Source organism: Brachypodium distachyon, chromosome 3 (genome assembly GCF_000005505.3).
Source record: "Brachypodium distachyon strain Bd21 chromosome 3, Brachypodium_distachyon_v3.0, whole genome shotgun sequence".
Taxonomy (NCBI): Eukaryota; Viridiplantae; Streptophyta; class Magnoliopsida; order Poales; family Poaceae; genus Brachypodium; species Brachypodium distachyon.
In genome coordinates, this window is record NC_016133.3 from 40,156,077 (window position 1) to 40,169,047 (window position 12,971).

At 43.3% G+C, this 12,971-nt stretch overlaps 1 protein-coding gene across 1 annotated transcript; it reads left to right on the forward strand.

The window, feature by feature from the left end:
- Positions 1-624: 624 nt before the first annotated feature.
- LOC100827907 (26S proteasome regulatory subunit RPN13) lies at positions 625-6,007 on the forward strand. Its single transcript, XM_003574554.3, has 14 exons — positions 625-878; positions 1,556-1,613; positions 2,369-2,461; positions 2,584-2,643; positions 2,908-2,946; positions 3,051-3,125; positions 3,217-3,283; positions 3,352-3,421; positions 3,940-4,058; positions 4,144-4,167; positions 4,245-4,336; positions 4,408-4,485; positions 4,585-4,639; positions 5,568-6,007. Exons 2-14 carry the CDS (start codon positions 1,590-1,592, stop codon positions 5,690-5,692), a joined length of 921 nt encoding a protein of 306 aa, XP_003574602.1. The 5' UTR covers positions 625-878; positions 1,556-1,589; the 3' UTR covers positions 5,693-6,007.
- Positions 6,008-12,971: the final 6,964 nt, after the last annotated feature.

A 12,971-nucleotide genomic window follows, 5' to 3' on the forward strand; every position in this document is an offset into this window, starting at 1 on the left:
ATGAGGGCTCAGAGAACGAACATGTTTCCTGTTTTCTGTGGAATTAAACGGCTGCTGAACCGCCTTATCGCGCGTTGTTGTAGCGGCTCCCGTTAGCCCAGGTCAACACGTCGGGGGCTGAGGGCTGAGGGAACGAACATGTTCCCCTGCTCGGCGTCTGGAGCGGACGAAAGAGTGTTTTGCGTGCGGGCGGACGAGGTGGGTCTCGGGGGCTTGACGAAAAAAAAGGAGAAAAGAAGGTGGAACGGTCCGTATTTTTTACATTGGTAGATAGATATAGGTAGATTCGGTGCAATCTTGGGGGCTCATAAAAATTATAAGAAGTTTGACAGACGACGATGAAGAAAACGATCCTATATATTTTTTATATAGGTATATAATATATAGATATTCTTTTTCACCCAGGGATGCAAGCGATCTATGCCGCTGAGCCCACATACGAATAATACACCTAACCCAAAATGGACGTGGGTCGTGGAGTACATGGGCCTTGGGCCTGCTTGATGTCAACGGATGCTTTGTATGTCAGCGTCGTTGGGCTGGACATGGCCTAATAATCCGTCAACATCAAGCAGGCCCAAGGCCTTTGGCCCATGTCCACCACGCCCAGTACTGTACGTCTCCAACTCTCCATGTACGGGCACAACATCTTCCTCCCGAGTCCTCCTCGTCTACCACCGGCGGTAGCACACCGCGTACCCTAAAAATCTCTCGTCTGCGTTCCTCTACAGCCGCGCCCCTCTCCCCCTCCAACAACCCCATCGCCCCTCACGCGCGTCGCCGCCATCGCCGTTCCCGTTCTACCTCAACGCGAAATCGCGTTCCTGCTGTCTCCTCCCCGTCCGCAATCTTTGCCCATTGGGGTTTTCCGTTTCCAGGTACGAGCTTGTTTCCGTCCCGTGATTACTTAAACCCCACTTGACCTCCACACAATTGGATCCCGCCCCTGCTAATTGGGGGTTCAATTGAACTCCAATGCCCGGCGTTTGGTAGGCCCCTGAGCTTAGCGATACCTTTTTTTTTTCCGAACCACGTAAGCAATACCCGATTTTATGGCTACGAGCTCCGATTGAGGATAACACGATCCAATTTGCCAGGGGTTTGTTTTTCTTCTGGAGTGCATCGGTCTTTACTTCTTCTGATTTGCAATGAAGTACGCAATTGTACAATTAGAAAAACATGGTAGTAGCTGTAACCTATAAAGTATAAACCAAATGTTATAGAAGGCCTGCTTTTGTCCCGACGGGATCTGGGATTGAAGACGATTATTTTTACAAAATTAAGACAGCATGTGCATAAGTTGTAGCTGTCCTCTCCTGGTGTCCTTTAATCTCTTCACAAGTTTGTTTTCTGTAAACTTGAAACAAGTGCGCTTAAAACTATTTCATTTCGATATGCACAAAGTACCAACAGTTACCTCAATCTACTGCACCTTTTCTTGATTTTAATTGGAAGTCTGGCAGATGCTTGTGTTACTATTTTATTTACGCTTGCTTGATTTAGTTTGGTGTCTAAGACATTGTTTCTATCCTGTATTTGCGTCCTTTTGTTTTAGGGCATACTCATTGTGCTGATCACTGTTGTCATCAATGGAGACCAATGAACCCCTCCAGGTAAAGCTGCTAGCTGTTACTTTGCCTTTTTCTTGTTTCTGCAAGTCCTGGTTTTCCAATACCCATATTCCTGTTGGTGTGTTCAGTTATGATGATCGATTTTAGATTAAATCTGGTTCAGTTTACCAGTTACATTTCTTTCATCTGGAATGGCAGCCTTTTGATGGCGACATCCTCTTATACATATAATTCAGGCCTAGCTTCATTTAATAGTTTTAAGCATCGCAAGTTGTTATTATCACATAGTGGGAAATGAAAACACTAGTGAGCTCTTAGTTGTTCAATAAGCTGGGCTATTTTATATGTATCTGTACAATCTCAAATTTACTCAGTAAATAGTGCATCTTCACTTACATACCAATTCATATCTGTTTCCATTCGTCAGAACCTGAATGCTCTTCTTTTTTTAGAACACATCCTTTTGATGGTGACATCCTCTTATACATATAATCCAGGCCTTGCTTCATTTAATACTTTTAAGCATCACAAGTTGTTATTATCGCATAGTGGGAAACAAAAACACTAGTGAGCTCTTAGTTGTTCGCGGGGCTATTTTATATGTACTTGTACAATCTCAGATTTACTCAGTAAATGATGCATCTTCAGTTTCCTACCAATTGATATCTGTTTCAATAAGTCAGAACCTGAAGGCTCTCATTTTTCTTAGAACAGATGCTCTAGTATTCTTGATCTTAACATAACAAGACATTGCACTATTATTCATTGATGATGTATTTTTACGATGCAATTCTCAGGATATAATGTGTGAGTTTCGTGCGGGTAAGATGACTCTCGAGGGAACACGAGTGGTACCAGATACACGCAAGGGGCTTGTTCGTATTGGAAGGGTATGCATGATCACAGTAAAACTCTTCTCTGGTTCAAGTTCTGCACTGCCAACATAGTTTCCAAGGTATTCACAGATTTATATTTATAATTATTTCCAGTTACATATCCACTTCTTTTGTAGGGTGAAGAAGGCTTGGTTCATTTTCAATGGCTTGATCGTGGACAAAACAGAGTCGAAGATGTATCCTCTTGTCCACTTGCAGTTGCAGTGCAGTCATCTCTCATTGCTGATTCGTAAATGCTAAACTTGGTCGATTGATATATAATCGATTCAAACCTTAATATTTTCAGAGATTATCTGTTTTATATGTTTGAACTCCTAAGGTCCTTTTGGATAGACTAATTTGTTTGAAATTCAAAGTGTCTCTATTTTCCCTGCTTTTCGTTCTAGTGTATCTCAGATGATTACTGCAGTTTTGTCTGCCCTTAATTCCATTTTTCACAGGATCAAATCATCTTCCCTGATGAGGCTGTCTTTGAGAAGGTACCTAGATTTATTGATTATTGATTCATGATTGATGTGTTATCCAGGTATTAGTTAAATTGAACTCTGGAACTTCAGTGATCAACCATGGTTCACTTCATTAGGTAACATCATCTAATGGGAGGGTTTACATCTTGAAGTTCATGCATGATAGCAGGAAGTTCTTTCTATGGATGCAGGTCAGTGATGCGTGAAGGATTCTGTTGTGAACATTATGCGTGTCTTTCCAACCTCAAATATTTGACTGCCATTCTGCTCTTTATTAAGCAGGAGGCTAATGCTGATGGAGACTCGCAAATATGCCGCCAAGTTAATGACCTCATAAATCGATCTTTAGGTATGCTTTCAGTGTCTGGGTCTCAATTCTAACGTATGATTGCTGTCTTAAGTTGTACTGCTGTGCAGATGGTGAGGCAGTATCTATTGAAGCAGAAATGTCACAAGAAGATACAGCTGATGATGACATCTCTTCAAGGTATGTGAAATGAACTGCTAGATCTGATGCTGCCTGAGCACATTTCACGGCTTCCGCCTATGCAGTGGCAACATGGTCAACTTCGACTGTTTCAAATAGTTTGTAAAGTCTGCTACTCTATTTGGCAAGTCAGATTGAAACTAGATAAGTTATGTTCTATGATAGTCTCGCATTTCATTTCATATACCATGCAAGATTTCCGTAATCCACAACAATTCCAAATTCATTTATGACCATTACACAGTGCCACATATAAGATGGTATCTTCTTTTTTTTTCACTGCTCTCGTTTACACTGTGACCATTACACAGTTATCTTTTGTGGCATACATGCAGTTGTCATCTCCAATTGTATATAAGTTTAATTTCCTTGCTAAATTTTTAATACATCTGATTTACACCTGTATGGTTTACAGTTATCTGTTCTACTACACACAAGTATTGAGTTTTGGCTGCAATGGTCAAGTTGCTAACTCTATCCCCCATCTGTTTTCCTTCTTTCTTCCATATACATGTCAGAGCTGGTAATTTAGTTGACCAGAGCATGACTGCTGATCTGGCTGGTGAAGTGACATCTGCTGCTGGGCCTGTACGGTTGGCAGATCTGCAGAGAATATTGAGTGCTATACAACCATCAGGTATTAGCTAAAAATCATGTCCTTTTGTGTATATTCTATTTACCTGCTTCTGAAACTTATACTAACATTCTCCTGGTAATTCCAGATGTCACAGCAGACCCTGATGCTGGTAAGTGCTGTACTGAATTTATGCACTGATGTCTATAGTTTGCTTTCTGTATCATTATGTTGGCTTGCTGGTGACAGGATTGGGACTAGGAGACATCTTGAAACCTGATCTGATACTACCACTAATTGAAACTTTGCCCATCGAACAGTTGGCATCACATCTTCCTGAGGTTTGTATTGGTTATCTCGTCTTTCAGTTCAACTGAACCTTCCACTCATTCTGATGATTGTTGAATTCCAGGGTTCATGGACTGCTGGTGATATTCTTGAACTACTGCAAAGCCCACCATTGCGACAGCAACTAGATGCTTTTACACATGTTAATGCTGTTACTCATCTTTCCTCTTTCTATTGCACATCTGTGCGTCTGATAGTGTTTCAAGAGATATGCTGATTTTGATGTTTGCTTGTATGGCAGGTTCTACGGACTGGCGAAATAGATCTAGCTCAATTTGGAGTGGACCCTAGTAAATGTAAAAAAATAATCATTTTCCTCTGCAGATTACGACCAGAGTTCTCATTTATTTTCCCTAAATGGTTTTGTTATATGTAGGCAGCATCCTTCTAGTTTCTTATTTAAAAAATGCAGAATAAAGTAACGACCTTACAGTTGTATGTAACATGAACTTCACCTACAGTCATCCCACCATTTACTTGTGAAAGTAAGGTTAGGAAGTTCTTATGTAAAATCCGTTTTCTTAGCATAGTATCCCCGTAAATTATCACCATAATATCCCAAAGAAAATTTATAATAGAATTTGGGATGGGGTGGATATAGTACATACTACATATTTTTAGTTTGAATAGATTTTGAACCATGTCCTTGTTATTTTTCTAATTTCCGCTGCTCCCACTTGTTTGGTGATTAGTAGATGATGGGTGAAGTGAATGCAAAATGCATAATTAGTTATTTATTACTCCCTCCAATCCTAAATTCTTGTCGTGGTTTTAATTCAAATTTGTACTAAAACCACGACAAGAATTTAGGATCGGAGGGAGTATATACGCATGTATGACAGTTACCTCCTTTGAATAATTTTTGCAAGATTTCAAGAAACACCGTTACCTTGATGAGCGGGGATGGTTATCATGTAGCAGTTCCTGTCTATGGTTATGTGTAGCTTATGCTGGAAGTGACTCTTGCTCAGAATATCGGTGTTATTTCACTGGCAGATGCCAAACATCCGTGATGCTTGTTCCTGGGCTTTTAAAGTGATTTTGTAGTTGTAAATTCAGAATTGGAGTTAGATCTCCCTTGTCCGAGGTGTTAAATCTAGTTACTTTTTGGGGATGGATGAACTTGAGCTTTGAATACATATTTCTAGTTTTTGGAACATAAGTGGTACTGGTTCAGATATCCACCAAATTTGCTTCTCTAAAAACTAGTTCTTGTTTTTTCAGATAAATTCACAGTTGCTTCATTCCTGGACGCTTTGGAAGAGACTGTGGCAAAAGCTCGTACAGAAGAAGACAAGGATTCTGAGCCCCAGAGGGGTGGTGGGAATGATCCCATGGACGAGAGTTGATTGCGCAGCACATCTAGGTCTCTAGCCTCGGTACAACATGGGTGGCGGGTGGAATTATCACGGTTAATCTGGATTTGTTATTCCGGCACCCCTTACTGGAAATTACTAGATCCTATATCAGTCTGCTTCGTTAGGATCCAGTTGATGCCATTGCGTTATTTTGAACAATGCTTCCATAGGTACCCGTTGAAACAATTGCATGAAATGAATAGTTTGAACAATGATATTATTCTGCTCCGTTCACCCTGTAGTTATGCTGGGATTTAACTGCAGGGATTTTTTACTGAGGCTTGATTCTTATGGTTGTGTTGTTCATATCGTTTCGGTCCTATAGAAAATATAGCTGGTAAAGGTATTGGGCGTCACTCATACCAAAGTACTGTTGCAACTTGAGTATATATATACAGAATATCGTCCTGGCAAGCCATGACTATAGTGTTTTGAAATTATTGTCCAGGACACCATTTTACCTTTCAGTTACGTATTTTGATCAAAACCAATGCATGTACGTTTCCTCTGATCTGATCCGCTTTGTACATGTGTAGTAGTGCATCATTGACCAATAACAGCGGCACCACTGAATTACATGGGGCTATTGATGTTACAGTTGTTCATCGACAAGAATGTGATGTTTCCAATAAATACACATGCACTACTGCTCCTAACACGGGACTGTACCAAATTACTCATAAGCTAGTGCTTTGCTTTTTCCTCCCACTTCACATGTCCACACATGGAAAATCCTTCCCTTAGCTAGCTAGCTCTTTCTTGGACAAATGAGACAGGGGCTTAATCATGCATCTCGTTGCACCGCTCGCAATCATTCCTCCCATCAAATTTGCTGCAGATGTACTAATCGCCTGGGACAAATTTCTAGGCCGAGATCTGATCGAGCCATACATCTCCTTGTCTCAAGTCTCAACGCCTGTTTGCGCTGGCCAACACCCTAGCTAAGCAGCCAGAAACCTACAAATGCTCAGCATGTGAATGACAGTTAATGGTTCCTCCTCCCTTTTCGGTTGCTCCTTTTGTTTCTTAATGTCTATACATTTATGTTTGTTCTAAGTCAATTTTTTGTTAACTTTAACCAAGTTTGTAGAAAAACATGAACATTTATAACACTGGAAGTGTATTTAATAATAATCCTGCTGGTACTAGTTTGGTGTTGTATTTATTGGGTCTTTTCTACAAATCCGGTCAAAGTTTGACTTAAGACAAACTTAAATTTACAGACATTTCGAAAGGGATGGAGTAGTGCATACCCCCTTTAATCCTAAATTCTTGTCGTTGTGTTAGTTCAAATTTGTATTAAAAAAATGACAACAATTTAGAATCGAAGAGAGCAGTTGTTAAGTGTGAGAATGATCCTCGCAACCGTTCGACCACACCAGGGAGTTGGTACGAACCTAGCTAGAAGAGTTTTTGGATCAAAAGTATCTCTGAACTTTCCAAGCAAACTGCCCGATCACACAAGATTTGGAGCCTGCCTGAATCCTGAGCTATATGACCTCTCTTCTGGCCACTCCCTAGCTCCCGGCTGATTTCGTGAACTAGCAGCTAGCTAGCTGTTAAAGTGAGAAAAGGTGGGTTGGATGGATGGATCTATCCCAACTAGTCCGTGGTCCTTGACTTGGTACAATTCGCCTGCATGCACATCGAAAAGAAAAGCTCTTCGGCTGGAGGAGATCATTCTACCTTGTCGGCCCTGGACGATCGCTTTCCATCAAGTAACCCCATTTTGATCATCCTCTGCCTAGCTGCTATCTTTCGCCTTTCAGGTAGGCCCTGCCTTTGATTGTGAGTTTTTGTGACACAAAAATAAGATATATAAGGCCGGGATATATACGTACAAACCGACCTTAAGCTAGCTACTAAGCCAAAAGCAAGACCATGCATATGCACGCGCAACGTGCAGTCGGAGCACAAGCAAATCATCACGTACATATAGTCGTACCTTACACCAGATATCCAATGCAAAAGTAAGAGCCCCTCTAATATCTAGCTGATTAAAGGGGCTCATTTCGTAGAGTTGAGGACCTCTCTTTCATGAAATTGAAAGGGTAGCTGCTAGCTTCTCGGTTACCAGCACCCACATGCATGCATGAACTGATGGTCGAGAGATTGTGCAAGGATAGATAGCTAGATAGCGGCAAGCAGGTGAATATACTGTTATCGTGATGATTAGGCGGATGGAAGATCAGGGATGACACGGACGCACAGTATTTGTTAACGAGGTTCAGTAGTTTACATTCCCGGGAGATGACTCCTCTCCATCGTACTGCAATACCGGCAACTTCGGGCGTCCGGCTCTCCGTGAGGATGTATATTGTGTTGTCACATTTACATTGTGTGGCTGCCCAGTTGTTGGCCTTAAAGGAATAAAGGCAGCTCCTCCCCCTGTTTGGTCATTTCTGTTGTATATGAACATAATATAGTTGGCCTCGATCTTCTTAAATAAGAAAAGTGAGCTAGAGATACTCACGTACGTACGGACATGCAGATGTCACCGGAGAACCAGAAACCGACGAGCAGATCGAAACCGGGATCAGACATTCAGACCGACTATACTAATAAGACTACTAATATAAAACAATAGCTCCCTGCTGCTGTGTGCATGCTGCGTTCTGAAATCTCGATCTTTATAGGGAGGATCAAAGGAGATATCTTCCCCTTAGCAAAGAGGGGGAATCTCATGGCCATGGGAGTCAGGGAACTGCATATGCTTGCACTGTTTCTCCTTCTAAAGGCAATCAGTATTAGTTCGAGGGGCGAGCTTGAGCGAATGATAATAAGAACTCGTGGGCACTTGGGGCACGTAGCGGGTAGCTGGTCCTGCACTGGAGAGGACCGATCTCTATGGGAAAGACCGATCGAGCTAGCGACGCAGATCATCCACGACGCCTAAAGCGAGAATCTCGTTGGAGTTGGCACAATTTTAACGTACGGTTACGTGATTTGGAGAGGACAGGGGGAGAGGGGCCTGAATGATTAGTAAGATTCTGGCGCACTTGAGCGGGCGATGTGTGGATATACTCATGCCGAGATGATGATTGCTGGCGCCCGGGGGCGTTTGGCCTTTTTTTCCGGCGAGAGGCCTTGCATTGCATTGCATGTGTATCCAGAATCCAGATCCCCCTCTAATTGGCTACGACCGACTTCTCCCCTGCCATCATTATCCCAACCCACCACGTACTAAACAAAACTGGTTGGAAGACGCAACTGGACGAGCAGTACTACCTTTCATGTGCATCTCAGTGAAGGTATATGTGGAACAAAACAAACTAAAGCAACCAAATGCAGATGTTCGTGCGAGTCAATCATGATCGAGATCGATTGGTAAGCCATGGATGGGTTCATGCTTTTCGTTCATGGCTGTCTGTGCATGCATAACAAAAGCCAAGCGTCCGATCCATTAATTTCCTCGTAGCTTCCTCGAGAGATCGATTTACAAATTGAGTTGCCCATCATGTACGTAGTGCTCATATGGTAGGGGCCGTATGGAGATTGATCCGCTAGCTGCAACATGCATGCATGCATGCCTTTCCTACGTTAATTAGATCAGCTGCTCCCTCCGGACGGAATTACTTGTCACGATCAAGTATAACTTTATATTAAATCTGAGATACTAATTGAATCGGAGGAGTAGCTTAATTAAGCGATCAAACTGGATGCAATGCATGCATACTACATGTGTTGTGAAAGAAAAATCGTTCCTGAAATTAGCATTGATCCGCTGGGAGCTGCCTGATGGCTTGGTGAGGAGCTTAGATCGATCGAGGGGCGGCACCTGCATGCATGCATATATGCATCTGAGGCTGGACCTACATGACATACACACCAAAGGTCTCATATCTATCCTTATCACCAAACATGCATGCATGCAGATGGAAAACAATACATCAGCAGTGAATCGAGTGTTCCATACGTTTTGTCCCCTCGTCTGCTCTTTTGCATGCATGATCGAGTTCGTACTTTGTACGTACGTACAATATACGGACAGCATGCTAGCTAGCACGACACAGCACGTCGCAGCTACATGGCGCGAGGCTAGCGTCCAAAGATCATGCACACCCAGGCCATATGGAGACGCGCGGGACAGGCCAGGACTTGGCTAGGCTCGCAGCTGTACGTACGTGCCACAGCTCACCTCAGCCTTGTTGACAACGATGTATCAGTACGTACATGCGTGCAGGAGGCTTTGCTAGGCCGGCTTCACTGTAAAACGTAAACACAGGTACTTACAAATGTAATGCTGTCGTATATGACATACATACAGTAGATGGTCGCTCGGGATATCTTCAGACAGACTGGTTGGCGATGTACTAAACGAAAAAATGCATAGACTCGCTATGTTAGACTATTTTTGTTGGCTTATTTTTGTATTCACGATCTCCGATCAGTGATTTGTAAGACTTTTTGAATACATTCAGTAAAACTGGATGTTTGCATCGACTGATGCAGAAACCGGGGACGGTTTCCTCTTTTCAAAAAAAAACATGTACATGTCTCGTACCGTTAAAGGAAATCATACCAAAGGTAACTAACCAGCAGAAAGCATGAGGAAAGTACAGTGCAATGCAGTAATTAACTAGTGTATGTTTTGTGTGTCAAGCATCATCATAGACAACAAAGTAACTAAACAAGATCTGTTTCGAAGAAACCAGTAACGACCAATATATAGACCGCGCAATCATACGCGGCGCATGGTCGCGTGCATCCATGAGACGCAAGGGGAGATCGATTTCAGATTTATAAGAGGGAAAGCAAGCAAAACCCTCGCGCGTGCAGTTCCATCGAATCTGATTCCTTCGGTTTCAAGCGAACAGGAACGAGCTTTATGTGTGTGGAACAGAAGCTGCGTGGGGGAGAATTATTGTGTTAGCTTAGCTCTTCTTCTTCTTCCTCGGTCTTCTTCTTCTTCTACGACATCGGGTGGGTCCTAACATTCCTTTTGGCATTACCAAACACGTCGCACTTGTGTTGCGTCTGCTCGATCCGTCAATTAATTTACAGGCCAGCAGATCAGGGGACCCTCCATTAGTTTTTGTTTCTCCTACCCACACATGTACAACCAAACTCCACTGCATCGATCTAACCCGGCCAACTGGTTGGCTTTAATTTCCTGGACCAGTTTATCGAGCGAGCTGCTGCAGATTCAGATGTTCTAGAGGAGCTGATTCAGTTAAAAAGACTAGTCAGATCAGTGTGTAGCAGAAGTGCCTCTTGCCTGTATTATGCACTAAAATTGTTGCAGGAGTATTACACAAGTACTTTTTTGGTTGTTGTCGTAGTTGTGTACGTTAAGATACAATTTAAATCCGGGCCAGTACTAGCTTATTAGTATCTTAGGTGAGACAGACGGTGTCTGAAGTTCAGTGCCTATGCAGGGGCCCTATCAGCTTACTGAGATCTAGCTTTGTAGCTGAGATTATTATCATTTATAATCGTCGAGGCCCTTGCGTGGGGTCATTGATTTGATTACTCTCAGCTGGTCAAGGGAGATAATACATGTCAAGCTAGCTTGTTTGCAGCTGGATGGAGATCATGCCCTGATCCTCTCCCTTGTTTCTTCTTCCTTGTACTGGTCTTTCCCCCCTAAAGCTTGTGCCTGTGTGCTCCTGTCCTGATACAGTTATAAAGCATCGGAGCCCCACAAAATTCCTTTGCCTAACAACGCAACATTTGTCCCCACGTCCATCGTCCAAACCCCTCTAGACAGCAGCTTAACTCGATCGTTAGTACTACTCCAGCACTTCTATACCCTCATACAGACAAGAGGTGTGCGTGCATGTGGTCAAGCAAAAAGGCCGCCTAGCTAGTGTCTGAAAAAGGGGGTAGTCAAAGTCTCTTTCTGTATTTTTGACACAGACCATCTTGAGTCAAGAATCAGCAGCTTGGTCGTTGGGTGACTTCTAAGCAGTAAATTAGCAGGCCAGCCAGTCTGATGCTATAGCTGCCGTGAAATCTACAGCTTTTCCCCTGGTGTCTTCCCCTGTGTTTAACTTGACACTGTTTTCCCATTTGCCATGAGCAGCCTCCCTCTAGCTGAAGGATACTATTTCTGTATGTGTATGTATTCATAATTCATTCATGGACACAGTGTTGTGGGTTGTCGAATCGGATTATTTGGTGAAGACGAACGGCATATACTAGTACGATGAAACCAAATACAAAGGCCGACCGCACGATCGATCGAGGGGCGGCGCCGGGGACCGGGCGACACGCACTGTGCCTGGGTCGACCGGTCTGCGCGGCTCTCACCGGCCCGGTCTCATAATTCTCAGCTGGTCCGGCGTCCCAATAACTGAGTCGCTAGCTACAACATGATTCTGTTGGATCGATCTTGTTAGCCTGACAACTTCTTTCACAACACTAGCGCTGCGCGCATGTGACTCGGCGTAGGTACTGATACTGCCATTTATATGTACATGTGCAAATTACATGCACATCCACATATGACTTATGTGTTTGATGTCATTTGAAACTTGCCATTTTCTGCGAAGGTGAGCCCTCCAAAATATGCGTTTGCATGTCATTTAGGCTGTGGTTCGCATTGCGGTGGATTATCATGATCCCGTTTTTCTCACCAGTTTTTCACTATTTTTGTGTTTGGCTAACCAACTTTTTTCTACTTTCGTGTGTATTTTTTCATAGCAGATTATAAAATAAGTTCAGCGGCCTTAGTCACCATTTGTTCTGTTTTTTTAGGTAAAGGACGGTCAATAGAGCAAAGACATAAGAAAAAAGGAAACAAAGGCAAAAGGAGGCTAATCTCCCGGGTCCGGAGCACACGCCCAAATCCTCCTGTGATACTCCTCCCAAACTAAGAGCGCCACCTGCAGGACCGTCGACCTAAAGATCCTCCTGTTTCGCTCCTTCCAGACCCCCACCAAGTGTAGATGAGTCGCCCGCTGAGCTCCCTCTTGTCTTTCTTGGGGAGACCCTAAATGAGATCGTCCCGAAAAGCAGAAACAGAAGTTGGAGGGCCCAATCAAGTCAGGGTCAGCGTAGTCCTGCTCCAGGATTGGATGAGATCCCACACCTCCCGGAAGAAGGAGCGGTCGTGGCAGATGTGAAGGGTCATCTCGGGGTGAACGTGGCAGAGCTGGCAGATCGGGTTGTGCGGACGGCAAGATTGTCCGCCGTGAGGATTTTCTGTCACCATCTGTTCTGTAAATTGGGTATCTTATTGCTGTGAAAAAACTTAGAACGTGGTATATATCCACCTCGTGTTTGGGGTAGAAAGTGGAATTTAATCCACAAGAATACAAGATATGCA